At 32.5% G+C, this 20,074-nt stretch overlaps 1 protein-coding gene across 1 annotated transcript; it reads right to left on the bottom strand.

Annotated features, from left to right (window-relative positions):
• Positions 1-9,653: 9,653 nt before the first annotated feature.
• Positions 9,654-19,651, bottom strand: LOC107957836 (alpha-glucan water dikinase 2). Its single transcript, XM_016893425.2, has 32 exons — positions 19,517-19,651; positions 19,272-19,390; positions 19,071-19,180; positions 18,882-18,963; positions 18,665-18,756; positions 18,423-18,576; positions 17,559-17,879; positions 17,225-17,335; positions 16,994-17,092; positions 16,778-16,909; positions 15,988-16,076; positions 15,655-15,789; positions 15,341-15,503; positions 15,172-15,261; positions 14,803-14,988; positions 14,210-14,272; positions 14,031-14,093; positions 13,807-13,866; positions 13,568-13,720; positions 13,385-13,468; positions 13,022-13,198; positions 12,811-12,917; positions 12,386-12,599; positions 12,132-12,235; positions 11,920-12,046; positions 11,707-11,832; positions 11,446-11,556; positions 11,141-11,239; positions 10,888-11,061; positions 10,715-10,807; positions 10,446-10,561; positions 9,654-10,187 (listed from the first exon to the last, which is right to left on the bottom strand). Exons 2-32 carry the CDS (start codon positions 19,341-19,343, stop codon positions 9,983-9,985), a joined length of 3,912 nt encoding a protein of 1,303 aa, XP_016748914.2. The 5' UTR covers positions 19,344-19,390; positions 19,517-19,651; the 3' UTR covers positions 9,654-9,982.
• Between the last annotated feature and the right edge of the window lie 423 nt (positions 19,652-20,074).

Genomic DNA, 20,074 nt, shown 5'->3' with positions numbered 1-20,074 from the left:
ACACTACCAACGCTAGCAACTGAAGTAGCTCGTGAACTCACAGGGGGTTGATCTCGATCATACTTAGGAAACCCTGCAGTAGCTTTAGATCGGCTATGATCCTCTCTGGATTTCCTTGAGGTCGACTGGAATAATTTATTGAATGATCTTTTACGAGAATCTCAAGCTTCATAGTCAGCTTTCCTCTTCTCTTTCCCGAGCTCCTCAGCTTTACAAGCTCGTTCAACAAGTACTACGAACTCTTTTATCTCAAGTATACCAACTAACAGTTTAATATCTTCATTCAACCCATCTTCAAATCTTTTACACATGATAGCTTCAGTCGAAATACATTATCGATCATATCTACTGAGTCTCACAAATTTCCGCTCATATTCTGTCACTGTCATACGACCCTGTTTCAATTCAAGAAATTCCTTACGTTTCTGATCAATAAATCTCTGGCTGATGTATTTCTTACGGAACTCAATCTGAAAGAATTCCCAGGTCACTCACTCTTTCGGAACCACCGATACTAGTGTATTCCACCAGTGATATGCAGTGTCCCGTAGCAAAGATATGGCACATTTCAAGCACTCATCAGAGGTGCAAGATAACTCATCAAACACTCGAATAGTATTATCAAGCCAGAATTTAGCTCGCTCAGCATCATCATCATCAGTAGCTCTGAACTCTTCAGCCCCGTGTTTTCAAATTTTGTCAACAGGAGGCTTAAGTAATCTCATCGGATCACTTACTTGAGGTATAACAGGAATCGAAGGTGGATTAGTCGGGGGTGGAGGTTGTTGTGCAACCGGGTTAGTTCGGACATATTGAGTAAACCAGTCATTCATCATTTGGTAGAAGGCTTGTTTAGCCTCTCCCTCCTGGTTACTCAAGGTCGGTCGAGAATCTACCGGCTCTGTCCCTTGTGTGGGAGCAGGCGCTATACTCTCAACATCATCGGCTACGGCTCGATCGGGATCCATTACTATACGAAAACACATTTTTAGACGTCAGCAGTCATCACACTATCTCGATATAAAAATATGGCATGTATAGCTAGACTCATACATGCTACGTTAGTCCAAGAATCGACTAAACCGTAGCTCTGATACCAATAAAATGTAACACCCCTAACCTGTATACATTGCCGTATTAGGATTACAAGGCATTACCGAGCAAACACAACCAATCAAGAAATATAATCAAGCTATCAATCATACTAATTATCATTTATACAAATAGACCTATGCCATAGTCGAATCATTTAAATCAATCACACTGAACATTCAACCTAGAATATATAAAAAAACTAAGTTTAAACATAATGATCAAGCCATTTTTAACTAAACCGAAATTAAGCATAAGAAATAGACTATTAAAACATATTCTTTAATGCCAAATTCAAAAACGAAAAGAGACAGCCATTTTCGCATGGCTCATATTTACATATCAAAAAAAATAATTTAAACATATTAACTAGACTATACATGCCATAGGTTCGAGTTCAAAATATACAAAATACCAAGAACGGTCGATAGTGTGATAGACTAAGCTGACGATCCCCGAACTCGTAACGCGTCTCCAAAATCTATAAACAAATAAACAAAAATAACCAAAGTAAGCTTCTAAAACTCAGTAAGTTTATAGCATATCCAAAATACATATTAACAATCACTTGTATTATCATTATATACATAAAAAATTAAGTTATATACATCATCATTAATTGCATATATATATTCCAAATATACTTATCGGTCACACGTGCCGAGTGCACACATATATGTATATATACTTTAGTTCACATATGCCGAACGCATAAATATATATATACTTACCAGACACAAAGATTCGAGCTTTTAAATGCTCTTCAAAAACATAGCAACAGATGTTCATATATTAATCCGATATAAATAACCAAATCATATACATATATATTCAATGTATACAATCACTTAATTAAAACAGATTCAACGGCACATAGACTGCTAGACTTATAGCTTGATTCAGATCACCGGCACGTAGCCTGCTAGGTTTATAACCTGATTCAAATCACCGGCACGTAGCCTGCTAGGTTTATAACTCGATTCAAATCACCGGCACGTAGCCTGCTAGGTTTATAACCCGATTCAAATCACCGGCACGTAGCCTGCTAGGTTTATAACCCGATTCAAATCACCGGCACGTAGCCTGCTAGGCGCTTAGCCTGAAAATCTCAATTTCACAGATACAAGGATGATTTCTCGTATATTTCTTAATAACAACATACATTCATAACATTTATATATAATTCACAATCTCAACTCTATCTCAAGAAAATTGGTAGTACATGTTTGAATCATGCAAGCATTTAAAATTTATACTTTTAATTCAATGCAAATCTTAAACCTATATATATATATACAATCAACCATGTATATCAATATATAATTCCATACCTAATTTCAATACATATACTTTTAAATTTTTAGCTCATCAAATATATAATAGATATACATTTATATTTATATATATATACATATACATATTCGAACTTAATTTATGCATATGTATATATATAACACTCATACTTAAAATTCATTATAAGAACATATACATATATGTAAGCATGCTTATTCAAAAATAGCATATATATATAAATTATAATTCACATGTACATATCTATTTAAAACTTCTCTTACAATTATGGGTTACATAACTTCAAATAAATCCATGAGTTTATACACATATATATTATACAATTCTTTAATTAAAATCAAGAATTTATACCTATGCAATATTCATACTTTAACTAATTTCAATAACTTTTCTATATATATATATATTAGCATTATATATATATACATATATATATACATGCTTATTCGAATATCAACTATACTCTTATACATTTCTTACCTTTATTTCAACCCATAAATCTATACAAGATTATACTTTTATATTCGAACATTCTATATATATATATAAATATCATCCATACTTAAAAATTTACTCAATCAATATACTTTTAATTATAGCTCAACTCCAAATACAATTAGTATACATGAATAAATATTAACATAATAAATTTTAATTGCTAATAGACTTACCTCGTATATCAGCGGACACGATCGGCTATTCGATTACTTTCATTTTTCCCCGATCCAAATTCGTTTTCTTCGTTTCTTGATCTAAACATAATCAAATTTAACTTTTTTTATTCATCAAAACATTCAATTAAGTTCAAAAATACATAAATGGGAAAATTACCATTTTGCCCCTAACATTTTGCACTTTTTGCAATTTAGTCCTTTTTGCACAAAACACAAAATACACAAAATTTGCCCATACCACACAAGAGTCGAATATTCATGGTTCTCATACAAGTCCACACATTGCATTTATTTCATATTTTAGTCCTTCAAAAATTTATTTTCACAATTTAACTCTAATTACACAAATTCACTAAAAATTTAAAGACAAAACATGTTAATCTAACACATATATTTCATATTTCATCAACTAACATGATAAAACTCAAACATTCATCAATGGCACATTTCAAAATCATCAACAATTCACAAAATTAATACATGGGTTTTGAAGTATTCAAAGCAACGATCTCAAAAACGTAAAAATTATCAAAAACCGAAACAATTTCATACCTTAATCAAGCTAGTAAAGTGCCGAAACCCTAAATGCCATGGATGTTTTTCTTTCTTTGCAACATTCGGCCAACAAAAGAGATGATAATGGCTTGTTTTATGTTTTGTTTTATTATATTATACATTATTTATTAATTTACTTATTTAACCTTTAATAATTAATAAACAAAACATATATAATAAGGTTATATTAGTCCTTTGCCACCCACTATCTATGTTTTAGTCTAATTGCATCATTAATCCCCCATTTTAAAAAGACAACAACAATTAGGTACTTTTAGATTTAACCCCTAAATTTTTATTTTAAGCGATTTAATCCTTTTATTTAATCGGACACTCAAATGACAAAATTAAAACACGAAAATTTCACACAATTAAATTCACACATAATAAACACACAAAATAATATTAAAATATTTTTTTGACTCGGACTTGTGGTCCCGAAACCACTATGTCCGATTAGAGTCAAAACCGGGTTGTTACATTCATCACCCTTGTCAGTCGTACACTTGATATAAATAACAAGAAACGTGTATGGGCTTAATTCTCATTCAATTTCTCATATATATATACACAATTTCACGTTATGTAATCATACAACATATATTAGCCATATCTTTGTAATCTAAATATATTTTCATAACAACTTATCTTGATTTTAGACTATTTCATATTTAAGCTTAAATAACCAAAGTATTTGAAATATCATCTTTATGCAAATAGTATACATGAGGTATATAATTCTATAATTATAAATAAACCCATTTATCAAACATTTTCCATATTCATATATCAATAACCGTCATTTTCATGAATTCCGAGTTCAATTTCATAATTATTTGTCTCGTGTTCAATTTATTCCATATAGGAATTTTATTCATTAAAACATTTGAATTATCAATACATATGGGCAGTACATTCAAGATGAACAATTATATAATCACAAATGAATTCATTTATCAACCAAGTTCTATACTCGTATCTTATCAACTCGTACTTCCTTGTATCACATAATTCCATGTAACACTTACCAAACTTTGTCAAATTAGTGAACGTATTACGAAATTGAGTACTTCGTTTTCTCGATGCCATAGTTCAACTATGGTCTTACACATCTTCACATAATGATGTCATAGCCCAGCTATGGTCTTACACAAATTCATATATCGATGTCATAGACCAGCTATGGTCTTACACGAAACACATATCTCACTGATGCCATATCCCAGATATGGTCTTATACAGTAGCATATATCACACCGATGCCATATCCCAGATATGGTCTTATACGGAAATCACTTGTCACTTGTAGCCGAAGCTACCACTATTCACTGATCAGGTAGCCAGAGCTACCATTTTTCACTGATCAGGTAGCCGGAGCTACCACTTTTCATTGATCAGGTAGCAGATGCTACCACTTTTCGCTGATTAGGTAGCTGAAGCTACCACTTTTCACTTGTCATTTGTCATTGATCAAATAAGTGTAGCCGAAGCTATCACTTATCACTTTCACTTTTCCTTGATCAAATAAGTGTAGCCGAAGCTATCACTTATCACTTGTTGCCATGGTCCAAGCATGGTCTTTTCCTTCAATTCATCTTGTCACTGAACTGAAATGCTCAATTTGATCATTTATTCAATTTTCATGCTTTTACATTATTCACGATTTTATCATCAATACATATGAAATAACACATCATGAAATTCATAAAATTAACAAATAATCACTAAAATTTAGCTATATAAACTCACAAGTTCAATTTTTGTATTATAACGATAATCATAATTTCATAATAAATATACCAAATAAAACATTATATCATTTCTAATCCAACACTTATCGATTATAATCGGGCATGTGATCAATTTATACACGAGTCATTCATATATTTTTGTATATTTTCCTCCTCCTCCTCTCCATCCACATCCTTAGTATAAACTATACACTTGTAGGTAACATTATCCATAATTTTCACTATCTACTTATGTGAATATTCAAGCTGTCCATCTGTGTCATAGTCACTAAATTATTTTTATCTTGAGTTACAGAACTCAAAATTAAGATCCATAAATTTTCCCAGAAACTAGACTCATATTTCTTCTTACCATAAAAATTTCATAATTTTTGGTTGGGCCAATTAATACATTTTATTCATTGAAGTCTCCTCTGTTCTGCTGTCTGATAGTTTCGACCCTTCTTCACTAAAAATTAATTATCTTCTCGTACAAGATTCGAATGATGTCCTCGTTTGTTTCTCTTGAAAATAGACTCATTCATAATTATAAAAATATAAATTTAAGCCTATAATTATTTTTATCCAATTTTTTATGATTTTCCAAATTCAGAATAGGGGAACCAGAAATCATTCTGACATTGTCTCACAAAATTTATTGTATCTCATGATTTACAATTCCATTGCTTACATAATTTCTTTTATAAGAAACTAGACTCAATAAGCTTTAATTTCATTTTTATTCATCCTATAATTCGATTTATACTATTTTTGGTGATTTTTCAAAGTTAAACTACTGCTGCTGCCCAAAACAGTTTTAGTGCAAAATGTTGATTTCCATTTTACCCCAAATTTCACAATTCATACAATTCAGTCCTTGCTCAATTAACCCCTCAATTAAGATAATTTTATAAATTAATACTTTTTCTAGACATTATAAGTTATTTCATAACTATTGAAATTCATAATTTCCACATAAAACTCTAACTTCAAACTCTTTTACAATTAGGTCCCAAACATTCACTTTCTATTCAATTCTTTCAATAAAATCAGAATATAAACAATTTAAAGCTCTAATTCCAGGCCAAATCATCATATAATTCCAGAAATCATCCATAAAAACTTCAAAAATTAGACATGGAATAAAAAACTAATGAAATAGTAAGTTGGACCCAATTGTAAAAGTCCAAAAATATAAAAATGTCAAGGAGAAAGCAAGAATTAAACTTACATGAAGCTAGAGTATGGGAACCAGCTTGAACCCTCCTCCATGGCTATTTTTCAGCTGATGAATATGAAGAGAAATGAAGAGAATTCTAGATATTCCAATTTAGTCCCATTTTTATTTAGCCAATTTTGTCAATTTTCCAATTTTGCCCTTATTTCACCCATTTTCTGATTTTTCTCGGCTATTGCTGCCCAAAATATCTCCTTTGTGCTTATTTTCACTTTAGGTCCTTACTCATTTGAAAATTGAGCTATTTAATCATTTTAGCAACTTTTACACCCTTTTCAATTTAGTCCTTTTTATTTAATTAATCACCCAAACGTCAAAATTTTCTGACTAAATTTTATTACTACCTCACCAACACTCCATAAATATTTCTAAAAATATTTATGGCTCGATTTATGAAGTCGAGGCTCGATACTTCATTCTCGACCCAATTTACCTAATTAATTCTTTTAAATCACCAAATTCACTAATTCAAAAATGCTTTTATATTCATATTTGACTCATAGGTATTAATTTATTAAATTTTTAACTCACCCGTCAGATTTAGTGATCTCAAATCTCTATTCCCGATACCACTGAAAATTATGCTGTTACAATTAATAATATTAAAATTATAAATAAATAAATTTTCAAAAATTAAGATTTATTAGTCTTAAACAAAATAATTATAATTGGTATTTAATTTTTTAAATATATCAAACAATTTTAATATATTACAATTAATTTATATATACTTAATTATATATATGCATTATTATATTTAAAAAATATATGCAAGACAAATTTGAAACAAATTTTACTTTCGATTAAAATTGTAAATTCAAAAAGATTAAATTAATCAAATATTTGTTAGGAATAATGTCTATTATATTTTATTTAATAAGAGTAGATTCGTAAATTACAATAACTTTTCTAAGATTTTAATCAATTCTTCTAATGTATATTAAACGTTGTAAATTTTTTTTTGATAATTACATTCTAAAGAATCACATTTCATTGAAATCATAATATAAAAAAAATTATCAAATATTTTCCTTTTTTCTTTTTTATTTGAGAGATTAAAATTAGTTGCTAATCTACAATATAGATTTATTTTTGAAGGAAACTAAAATGTGGATTTAAACTTTAAATTTTAATTTTCTTATAGAGAAGTACCAACTAGAGTCGTTTCTTTTAGGGTTTTATTCAAAATAATTTTAACTTTATTATTGAGTTTTAGTTGTATGAGTTAATATACATATTATTAAGTTCAAATAATTCGCTCTACATATTAACTCAAGTTGTATTAACCTAAGTAGATGTAATTTTTAAAATATAAAAAAATTAATTAAATGTTAACATTTCATTCACGTGGATATCATATTAACAAAGTTAACTAACATTAATTTTTTATTATTTTTTGGTGATTTAAAAAATACAAATTTAATAATTAAAAAAAATAAAAAAATTAAATAAATAACTAAAATTAATTTTTTAAGTTGGTGGGAGAAAAGTGCCAACTATAAAAGCAATCGTGAAAATCCAAAATGGAGAAAAAAGGACCGTTCGAACTCAAATAATTATGAAAATGCCGTAAGTGATTTAACCATAGAAGGTGACATTGGCTAAGGACATTCACATATAAACTCTACGCTTTAGCCATTGGTTGCACGCGCCACAAAAATGCCGTTCGAGGGCGACCCAAGCAAACGAAGTTACACCTGTTGTGCGAAAAACAATCATGTGATTTTGCTTTATTGTTCTCAATATCTCAACAAATCCGGGGAAAATACGTACCAAACATTTGAGATAGCCAAAGATTAACTTAAAGAGACGACTTGAGAAATTGACCAAATCAGAGCTAAAACATGCGAATATTCTTTTCTTCGATGATGACTTTCTTTTTATCTTTTTGTTTATTCATTGATTGGTTGGACTGTTTTCATTCTTTTGGGTCTTCAATATAGCTGAAAGTGGACTGCAAAGTAAACAGTCCCATCTATATAGAAAGTAGTAAGTATTCAAGCAAAAGTGACTTACCAATATATATACACCCACGACTTTTTTACCAAGTTCGTGGAATGTTTTCTTGACATGTTTGACAAGAAGGAAAAGTGAAAGCTCCTAAAATTTCTTTTTATTTTTATAATTTATTTCATAAATTTTGATACATTTATATTTCGAATTATAACAATTGTATATTAGTATTATATTTGTATTCTATATACTTTACATCGTTTTGCTTATATATTTTCAAATAAAAGTATCGTATTTTAAATTTTCTTATCGTATCGTGTTTGATAGTATCGAATTTTTTGTTAGTATAGCAATCACGAGTGAAATTACGAATTTTATTTTAAAGACAAGATGAAATAAAAAAAAATTAGGAGCCAAAGCTAAAAAAATTGAGTTAAATACTTAAAATTGAATTACAAAAAAAAAAGTGTGTTTACTTAATGAGTAAAAAGAATTAAATTGAATTATTGATTTTATCAAAGGCCAGTAAAAGATATTATACCATCAAGCTAAGAAATATAGGGACATAATAAAATTAGTCCCTCCACTATTCAATGGACCAATTTAGTTTATGTACTATTAAAAAGAATTAAAAAAGACCAAATTAGATTAGAGTTAATATTTACTGTTTAGAAATAATATTTTTAAAATTTTTATGGTTCAATAAATAAAATCATTTTGTTTAGTATTGAATTGCAATTGAAAACAACAATTTCAAGGCATTTTTTATAATGTTAATTTTGTTACAATTTGAACTTATTTCATTCTTTTGAATGATATAGGGACTAATTTGATCTAGTCCCTATAATACAGGGACCTTCTAGGTACTTTAACCCCTATATTTTTGTACTGATAAAAATTTCAATGCATTTAGAAGTTGTTGAACAAATCAAGGAGCAAGTAGCGATATCCTTATTTGTGTTAGAATTGAGTGACCCCAATTGTAAAATAAAATAAAATAAAAGTAAAATTCATATAGAACTATACTTTTTTTTATTTTATTTTAGAATAATGTTTTTTAACCTTAATCCACTTCATCTATTTAATATTAATTAGAATAAGTTGTTTCAACTTTACTATACTCATTCTATTAGAATATGCTTTTACAAACCTATAAATAGACATAGTCTACCGCTCTTGCAATCATTCGAATTCGATATACTGAATTATCTTCTCCTCTACTTTTCCCGAAAGGGTTTTTACGTAAAAATCTGTCTGTTCTTTATTTTTCTTTCTTTTTTCTTTGCAATACATTGTCATTATCGATGTTCTATTTTTCACAATTTAATTACATTTCATGACATTAAAATCGGATATTCTAAAGTTCAATGTCTATAACAGAAGCTGAAGGAATTTACATATATATATTTGTTCAAATGCCAAGGAGCATATCAGACTTGTGGTCTTGCCTGAACAACATATATCATCCCATCTTTCACTACTCCTTCAATATCCTGTGGACATCCATACAGGGTTTCTATTATTTTCCCTGCCTCTGCAACTTTTGACAAGATTGAGGTCTGGAATGCTTTGTTAACCATCATTGGATCATTGGAATAATCCAAAACCATGCTTTCTTCTTCATCCATAAGTACACTGAAAATATTCAAGAAATGCAGATCAAGAGTTCTTTTTCTACTTCTAAATGAAGATATATACCAAAATTAAACCTTGATGAGCTACTAATCAATAATATATCATCTTGCTATTAATCAGCCATTTGGATAATCATGGTTGGATTTGTTTGAATTGTTCGGCATCAGAAGGTGACTCTTTAGCATTGATCATTAACCACTTGTAATCCTATTATTGTTTGGAAAATACTGTCCAAAATTTAAGATTTCAGAATCAAACCTGTCATAAAGCCCAGCCCCTGCGTATCCCTCGAGATCTTCACCATTTGAGTCGGAACGAAAGATTATAGTCGGCTTACAGTAGAGCCCTATTTTCTTGCTTGCATAACAAGTAACCTGGGAGTTCATTACAAATTTTCTTTGACTTTAGCATTCTGAGATTCTAATTAAGGAACTTAGAAACAAAAGTGAATTTTGCATATCAATCAGGTACGTTTATCCTGAACTAAGTGATTGGCTAGCGGTGGATGAGAAAAAAAACTGCCTTACAATAGGAGATTTTAGGTTGTTCTTTTTCGCAATGAAGCTCATAGCGCGGCCGGGATATGCACCCACCAATGTCTCTCCCAAGCCTTTCACAATCTATTTTAAACCCAAGAAGATAGATGAAACATGTTTCTTAGACCATAAATTCATATAAAATCAAAAAGAGAGAGGCTTACCTCTGCATATATTTCTGAGGTGTCCCCTGATAATGGGTTTTTTGTATGAATAACAAAAGCATAATCGCCACAAATGACTTCTTGAATCAGTACTGCCATGCGAAGATCCTCATGATTAAGTTTAGCTTTCTTACAACTAATATATGCTCTTTCATTCCACTTGGAAGCCCAAACCTGAATATGGTGGGAAAAGGTGACTTGTTGAAAGGAAGCATATGATTAATGCATTATATGCCAAAAGAAAAGTCCCAACCTTCTTTATTGCTTGCCAAGCTCGGTTCCATTGGTCATCACCCCCTTTATCAGGCCATGGCATTCTAGCACTTTTCATTTTGCTCGTAAGTTCTGTGGTCTACCACAAAGTTCAAAAACGGAAAACTATCAGTTTGAAATATTAGTAAATACGACATCAACTATCTTGCTATATATATAATATACATAAACATCTGAAAGTTTTTGGAAATGGCTTCAATTTTAGGATTGCTATAAAAGCAACTATAATGTAAGATCTGTTTGACAGCACCATGCTATAACACCGTTAAATCCCCAATGGCTTACCAAAGACACAGGAATACTCATTTGTAGAATAGCTCCTTTTATTTCTTGAATTTTGGAAACATCGCCACCATTTACTAATTTGCGAAGAAACATAATCTTGGTCGATATATCCTGAAATACATGAAGTTTAGATCAGAGAAAGTGATAATAACTTGCACGTTCATCTGAAACACAGATTATAGAACCTCGGAATATAATTAACAAAAAAATTGAAAAAACGAGTGCTTTTAGAGAAGTAAAAGCTTAACTAATAAACTGTACCTTATTAACATCTAGTGATAGCACAGTCTCAAATGCTCCAAATGGTATTGCAACTGACATTGGGATCCTGATCCATGATGGCACCTTTCCTCTTAAAAATTTTATATTACAAGATTTGGCGCCAACCTGAATCAAAGATCATTGGTTTGGCTCAAATATATTCTGAAAATCAGTCATTCATTCTATCCAGAATAATAAACGGAACGAGCTTACTGTTTCAGTGGTGAATTCTTCGAGTGAAAGAGCATATCTCCCACAGAAGATCTTTCTTTTAAGGGTCACTCGTCGAGAAATTGAGGGAACAAGGGAACTTAAAGGTAAGATAGAACCACCGATGTCACTGCAAGTGAGTGAAAAACAGTTCATTAGAATACGGGCGAAGAGGTCTGCAAGATCACTGATCAAACAGTTATATAACAGCGTGCCTGACTATCAAATTTGAGGACTTCAGTTGTATAGATACCGCACGTCCTTCCTTTGACTTGAGATTCCTGAAAGTATTTTGATCAAAGCATGTGGCGAAGCATATCTGCACCATGATGCAGTAAGTAAATTTAATATGTTGACTTTCTCAACCTAAGCACTGCGGGTAGCTTTGAACTTTTCATATAAGGTGAAAATATCCACTCTTTGTTGAAAATGACTTTAAATTCTGATAAGCTATCCGAAGGACACATGCCTTACTATTTCTTGCTCTAATAGAGACATGAGACAGGACATCTGGCGTATCAGATGTTAAAACTGCAACAACTCCGTCTGGAATCTCCTCCTCTCCTGTTACTCTAGTCGCAATAATAATTGTTGGCTTTCGGTAAACTTTGTTCTGAACAGTAATAAGCTCGTTCACTGAAGATACAAATCCACTAACTTCAACTGGACTGATAACCTGCCAACTGTTGGAACACAAATCTCAGAAATATGACAGCAAACACCATAGACTGCCATAAAAAAGGAGACCATAAAATAGAAAGCAATCTCTCATTAATTGAAAAAAAACAAATACAAGCTGAAACGAAAACCTCAGTTCGAAAGTAAGCATATCACAACCTGGCTTGGACCAACTACATGCTATTTGCAAACTCTTAGGTTTCATTTAAAACTTACCATCCTAAATTTGCAACTTTCCTAAGAACGGGGTCAAAACGAGTAATGAGCATAGAAAGAACAGCTGCAGATCCTGCTCTTATTAATTCTTCGGAAAATGTATCAATCTGATAGCAGAACAAAAGAAAATAACTAGTAAACTGGTCTGCGACTGAGAAATAAATAATACTCAACCTTGATCACTAAATATGTTTCAACGTTAATCATGTACCGTTGTTTTCCCAATGCCAAGCAATTTCCCAAGATATTCAGCACTAGGCTGGATCTTAATCTGGAGATCAACAGCCCTGTCAGAAAGTATTATTTGCAGTCGATCAAGAATAGCCTTTGTTTGTAATGCCCACTGGGCATCACCGGATTTGTGTGATTCAGAGGCACGATACCAGTCCTATGAAGGTCAAAAGAAACAACAATTGCTGACGACTATTATAAGCATCAAGTATTACTTAATCATCACTTGAGAAATTATGGAAGGTTATCATTGTAGGCGAGTAAATAAGAATGTTGTTATCCAAAACTTGATGCCTCAAAATGGAGAAAGGTTAATTTCAATAAAGCTCAACAGATAATATACCTTAGTACAGTAAATGAGATCTTCATTCTTGACTGTGGACAGGCACAAACTTTCAAGCACCAAGGAAATGAAGAACATAATTTCCTGACTCATAAATTTGACAGAAGAGAAAAAAAAAAAGCTTGAATAGATTGGTTGCCTTCAAGGTAATTTATTTCCTGGTTTGCAAATATTAGGACTTACTGGCGGGTTTGCAAAGTTAAGATCTTTAAGTCCCCTTTCCATGGTTGTTCTAACAGCTGAAGCCAAAGCGAGATCAAGGAATAGCAGCTCTTTAGCCAATCTATGAGGTGTTAGCAGAAGAGGGCGGATCTCAATGCGAGATTCCAGTAATTTCTGCAATGGAAAAAAGAACAACAAATCAATCGAAGAAGATGTAGCTAAGAAATTGGATAAAACAAGCTCCATCTTATTTCAAGTACCTCCATTAAAGGGCCAATGCGTTCATCACCAATATGAGTTTTGACAAAGTTTAGGCAGTCCTGGAATTTGACAACAACAATGAAAAAAAGTCGTTCCTTTCTAAAATTTTTTTGGGTGAGAAATGAGAATAGTTTTCAAGAAAAAACTGGACATCATACAAAAAACTATGATTGTCCATAAACAGACTTATGATCCATAAGAGAATGCTGATTTACTTAGTTACCTGTAGCTTTAGTGATAAGCCACCATACACATTAACTCTATCTGCTGTTGCAAAACCTTGATTCTGAGCACCAGTAAGAAGATCAAGATTTGATTTAGTGAAAACTCAAAATTAGTAGTTAAGGTAATGGAAAAAGCACAACTTGAAAGAACTGATTGTCTGGTATTGCTGCAACTAACGTTTAACGAGGGAGCCAAACAACTATCAATTGCAGATTCAAGTTCTACACCTGAATGAACAGCCTGTCACATGTTATCGCAAACAGTAAGAACTTTTGAACAATAAATCCAGTTTATGACATATCTTAGAGAAAGAGAGAGAGAGTAAATCTAATGCAGCATATAACTAAATTAACATCAAAATAATAGAAAGGACTAAACTAAAGAGGAATGTTATAACAGAAAGACTGCAGTTATTATTGACTTAAAAGATACCATATGGTCTATCTTGTTACTTAGGTCATACAACTAAATTAACATCAAAATAATAAAATGGACTAAACTAAAGAGCAATGTTATAACAGAAAGACTGCAGTTATTATTGACTTAAAAGATACCATATGGTCTATCTTGTTACTTAGGTCATACAAATAAATAGTGATCAATGAAGGATAAATTCAAAAGACATTGCGGGAACATGGTAATTTGTTTGATCTCTTTGAAGATACTCAGAACTCTGTAAATTTGGTCAGATAGAGGATGATCAATGAAATATAAACTCAAAAAAGGGAAATTTTCACCAAAATATTCCTTTGTCAAAACAGGATTGATACCTTCAACGTCTTCAAGTACATAGTGAGGTCACGAATAAGACCTTCTTTTGCACCCATCCTGAAACAAGGCTCTGACACAATCGGACGGTCATAACTTGCAAGTTTTTCCTTTGTGAGACCATGGGCATGCAATGTTTTCCAATAAACATCAAGTTTAAAACCAGCTCTCAAATAGTTTAATAGTGCCTGTTACAAAAGAACACAACATTCCATTAACAGAACCTATATCTATGAAAAACAAATTTAGCCAATCAAAAGTAATAGACTGACTTAGCTAGTGTGACATGTATCTATGAAAGATCACTCCATTTCTTCAATTGATTTACCTCATCTGACCTAGTAGCAGTTGCTTGATATTTAATCACATACCTCACAAATAACCACATCATCTGGGCTACTATTATTGTGCAATTTTTGGTGCCATTCCTCCATCATGCCCCCTTTGCAATCATTATTTCTCTAATGAACAAGCAAGAGAATTAGTTTTGTAAAAATGATGCAGCAGAGTGCATCTCTATAGGACATAATTTATATATACCTGAACCATTAGTATTTCATCACGAATTCTCTGCCCAACATCACCTTGACCTCCACGGCCAACAAATGACAATATTAGCCTCACAATTTCTCTGTCATTTGGCTGGTTCAAATATATTCTTTGCAGTAAATTGGTGAATCTGTCCTGAGCTTCACTAATTTCGCTGCAGACATAGCAGTGAATGTCAGCTTAATAGGCTAATATTACTTGCATATGCTGCAGATAAATATATTTGATATCAACTTTTCACATTTTAATTTGTATAACAATAAATTCATAGATTTGAGTTTTTGAAAAAAGAATACAATTTTTACCGAGGTTTCACATTGTAGTTCTTGTTCCATGTAAGATGTCTGCATCTCATAAGCCTCATCCAGACTAATATACCAACAAGCCCTAATTCTCCTTCAGCTTTACAGCGTTCTGTCAACTCCATTGCAATATTGAACCTTTGAAAAAGTTGAGCATGTAATCAAAGCTTTTTTAGTGACAAAACCAAGGTAAAGAGACATATTAGATAGATCCTAAAATCTCAAATGTTATAAGATGGCTGAGACATGGTCCCAGTGTTTCCAAATTGATATTACTTGTAAAAGATAGATATGTTTAGACTCTTTTATAACGCGTTTGGCTCATCTCTTATTTACCTATGCATTAGGGATCTCTCAGCCTCCTTTTCTCTTTGGGATATTTCATCAAGCAACCATTTGACAATTCCATTACTGTATCCGTTAACCTGCAAAAAAGGGCCCCCTAAGGTCACTGATGACTAACATGAGATAACTCAAACAAGGAGCATAATAATTCCCCTTATTTTTCAGTGTGAATGTGTAACTATTTTATCAGAGTTAAAAACAAAGTCACAAAAATAAGCATCTCTTAACTCCGTTTTTATCCTTAAAAAAATAGTCAAATCCATAAATATTACTTCATTTCTTCCAACAAATTAGATAAAGATTCTGTTCTAAAGCAGTCAGCCTCCAATAATAGTTTTTGTAGCAATTGTCAACTGCTCATCGTTTAAGTTTCATTTCCATATAAATAAAATATCTATGAATAACATCATCAGACCATAAGATCACACAGTTTAAAGTATCCTTCGACCAGATGCTTTAAAGGATGAAATCATTTTCAATGGCATCTTTGGTAATGAAACATGTCAAGTGGAAATATACACCAGTAAATAGTAACAGCTCCTTGACAATTTTTTCTTGTATCATTTTACTGGTTTCCTGATAAAACAAAACCCTGAAATTGAGCAAACTAATTTAATAAATGGGGGAAATTAAGCATATTAGCCTTACTCCAATAAATTTGCTTCATTGAAGACCAGAAAACTATTTTGATGTGAAAAAACCTTCTCAGAGTGCATAGGAGTTTGTATATCCATACATCAATTGCAAAAGCAAGGTACCTTGTACAGTATAATAATGTTACCTTTCGAATTGGCAGCACACGTTGTAGGGCTACAAAGAAGTTACCCCCATTGTTTTTAATCCAAGACCCGCCGCACCATATTACAAATTGAATACCGACAATATTCCTCTTCTGCAAATTAACATCTACCAACTTTTTTTCCAGGAGCAGGTGGGTTAATCAACTGAACATGTTAATAAGCACAAGAACTCATGAAAGCTGCTTTAAGTAAATTACCTGGAAGGGTCTTCCCCCTACTGTTTTTTCTGTAAAATAAGTCTGACATGCTCCGACAACCATTTTTGACTTTTCAGGCAACATATCTGATGGAGGAGCCTGAAAAATTAGAGATGAAAGCAGGCAGTGAGTTGAAGTAAGATTTGCAAGCATTCCATAGGTAGAAAATTCCAGTGTCAGTGCACACGATGAGCATGTATTCCCCACTAAATGAACGACCAAGTATCTCACCAGCCATTCACCAGCTGATGACTTTGACACTCCCCAGTGAAGAATTGCAGTGCCTCTCACGTTCAAAGCAACAAATATGTGATAATCACCACTTAAAACTTTAGAAAGGACCTGAAAAAACAAAAAAGAACTTGGTCCAGAGATGTTGGAAGTCGGTCTTCTGTAGATATGGAATAGGTAATAAATTCAACAATTAATGGCTAAAAGAACATGAGCTGACTGACTGATCAGGAAAACTAAGTCCCTCACGGAATTAAATAAATGGAAGAAGCTGATACAACCCTATCACCATGTTTACTCTCATGCAACAAATAAAATCTTGCAGGAAACTAACCACTATTTCGTAGATGCCAACAATATAATTTTGCTTTGAGACCACGTTATTTCCTCCAGCTGATTTCTCCACAAGATCCATCAAAGCCAAAGAAGACTGACCAGCCTTGGTCTCGTTTGGCCCCTTAGACTGCCTTTGCAACCACTTTTCAACATCATGTCTTCTAAGGTAAGATGATGGTGTTACAGGCCTAGATGGCTGTACATCATCCTGGGCTTTTATTTTTGTTCTTGCATTCATGTAGCTGCTCTGTAACTCGTTCAAGGATATTCCCTTGCGCAGCTGCTTTTGCAGCTCTGTTAAAGCATCCGCATAATCTTGCTACAATGCACACAATGATATATATGAGTACCTAGACTGGGAACACTCAATTCTGATTGTTATAGAAATAGCACCCAACTCAAGTACAAGCTACATTATTATCAAGCATTGGCCTTATAAGCTAAACAGCAAATAGTTGAGAGAGCAAAGGAGGAAAAGAATCACCATGATCTACAAACGAGAAAGGAAATGATAGTCCTTGCATGAAGTGAGAAAATTTCCAAACACAAGATATTGGTCGCAGAAATATCTTCAGATAGTAAAAATGGTTTCAAGTTATGGTCTGAACTCTGAATGTAACATAAACAGTGGAGAGTATCTGGAAAATCAGAACATGCATGATAACGCATATACTAGTTTCGATAACTTAATGATGTTTATGAATTTCCTCAAACTGATTTTCACTAGCTTGCAAAGAAAAGGGAAGTTAGACAGCAACAAGCATATGAAGAATAGAACTGTTAGGCTTGAACAAATGAAAAACAATGCATAAATTTAAAAGGAGACTGAGAAAATAATTCATCTTTTTGCACCATAACACACCTTTTGCTGTTCTGGCGAGCTTTGGGGTCTACCTCTACTTTCCCAGATTAGATATGCCTTCCGATCTATTAGTTCTTTCGGTATAGATGGAAGTGGATTACTTGCATCATATTCCGGAACCTCAACTCTGAAATTCCCGTGATTTAGTTTCAACCTGGGAAGGAAAATATATAATTTCAAACACCTCAAAAGCCTAGCAGAAAAAAAAAAGGGATGGCCCAAAGGGGAAAAAAAAAAACAACCATCGGTCTTGACTTCCATCCTTCAACAAAAATTCAATAGCATGTATCTTGGGGTCTCTCAACTCAATAGTTACTACATATATGTCTCCATTCTGCAGTTTAAGACCGATTTCACCAAATTAAAATAATTTAAAATTGCAAACGAAATCTTGTTTCTGATCGACAACTGTAAAATCCAAATAAACCATGAAGCACAAAATGCAAAAAGAAAATACACCTTCACAAATGGTGTCTGCAGTGCACCTTGCTTGTAAGTTTTTGCCCCTGATGAGTCTTCACCACTGGGGATATACCAGTTCCTGTAGCAGGATATAATAATCTCAAGATTCAAGTGATTGTTTGATGTGCAAAGATACCATGTAATATATAATTCATATTCATGAGAAGTTTTCAGTGCAGGCTTGACCGGTTCCCAAGGTAAAGAAAACCCCAGTGAAGAATCCAAGTTCTTGTGCAGTTTTTAAGCTGAAATTCAACTCTTGCATTGCGCTTATTTGAACATCCAGAGACATTAATCTGCATAGAAGGCAAAGGGTGAAAAGAAAAATTATTGTAGAACATTAATCTACAACAATAATAAAACCCATGCAAAATCAAAAGTCAAAACCTGAAGTTGCATCCCATCAATGAGCTGAAAATGAAGAGCACGAGGAACCTGTACACTACCGGAGGCCGCCATAATAATCAGTCACAGCAATGAAACTCAATGGGTTTGAAAGACCATATCTGATAGACAAGCAACCAATTTTATACACATTTAAGCGCTTCTCTAAGCATAGTTACATAAAAGCTGGAGTATCTTTAAAAGCGAAAATCTGATGAATGAGATTCCTGAAGGGAATATTAAATTACCATCGCTAACAAAGCTTCGAAGATGATTCCATGGTCCATAGTTGATGTGAGCTGAAGTCTACTTCAAAGCAATTCAATATCTATCTGACAATTGCCTTGCAGCATGGTATCAACCATGGCATATAAGCATGCATATGTGATGCATCTAAAGGCATCTTTAATTAAACCCGCTGTATATATATTTATTAACAACAGGTTTGAAAACCTTCCCGTAAAATGAAAATAGGACACCAAATTGACTATTTTTTCTGAAAAGTTAGTTACCCTTTGCATGTCTTTTCTTTATAGTGGAGTAAAGGTTTTCTTATTGGAACTTGAAGAGGAAAAGGGAACTTAGGGAAAAAGACGGAACAGAATCGGATGTTTGGAACCTGCCAGCTTAGGTTAGAGCCCATGCTTTGGAATTTTAAAAGCAAAAAGCTCTGCACTTGGGCGAGTGATGCGTAATGCGAATATAGATTCTCCCAATACGTGCTTTGAATGGCTATTGCCATTTTCGACGATAGAAACATGTCGCAAATAAAATGGAAAGATAATACTGGAGAACTTTTTGTAAAC

The sequence above is a fragment of the Gossypium hirsutum genome, chromosome A05 (genome assembly GCF_007990345.1).
Source record: "Gossypium hirsutum isolate 1008001.06 chromosome A05, Gossypium_hirsutum_v2.1, whole genome shotgun sequence".
Lineage (NCBI taxonomy): Eukaryota > Viridiplantae > Streptophyta > Magnoliopsida > Malvales > Malvaceae > Gossypium > Gossypium hirsutum.
The sequence above is the reverse complement of the archived record's forward strand: the minus strand, read 5'-3'. Positions and strand labels throughout refer to the sequence as shown.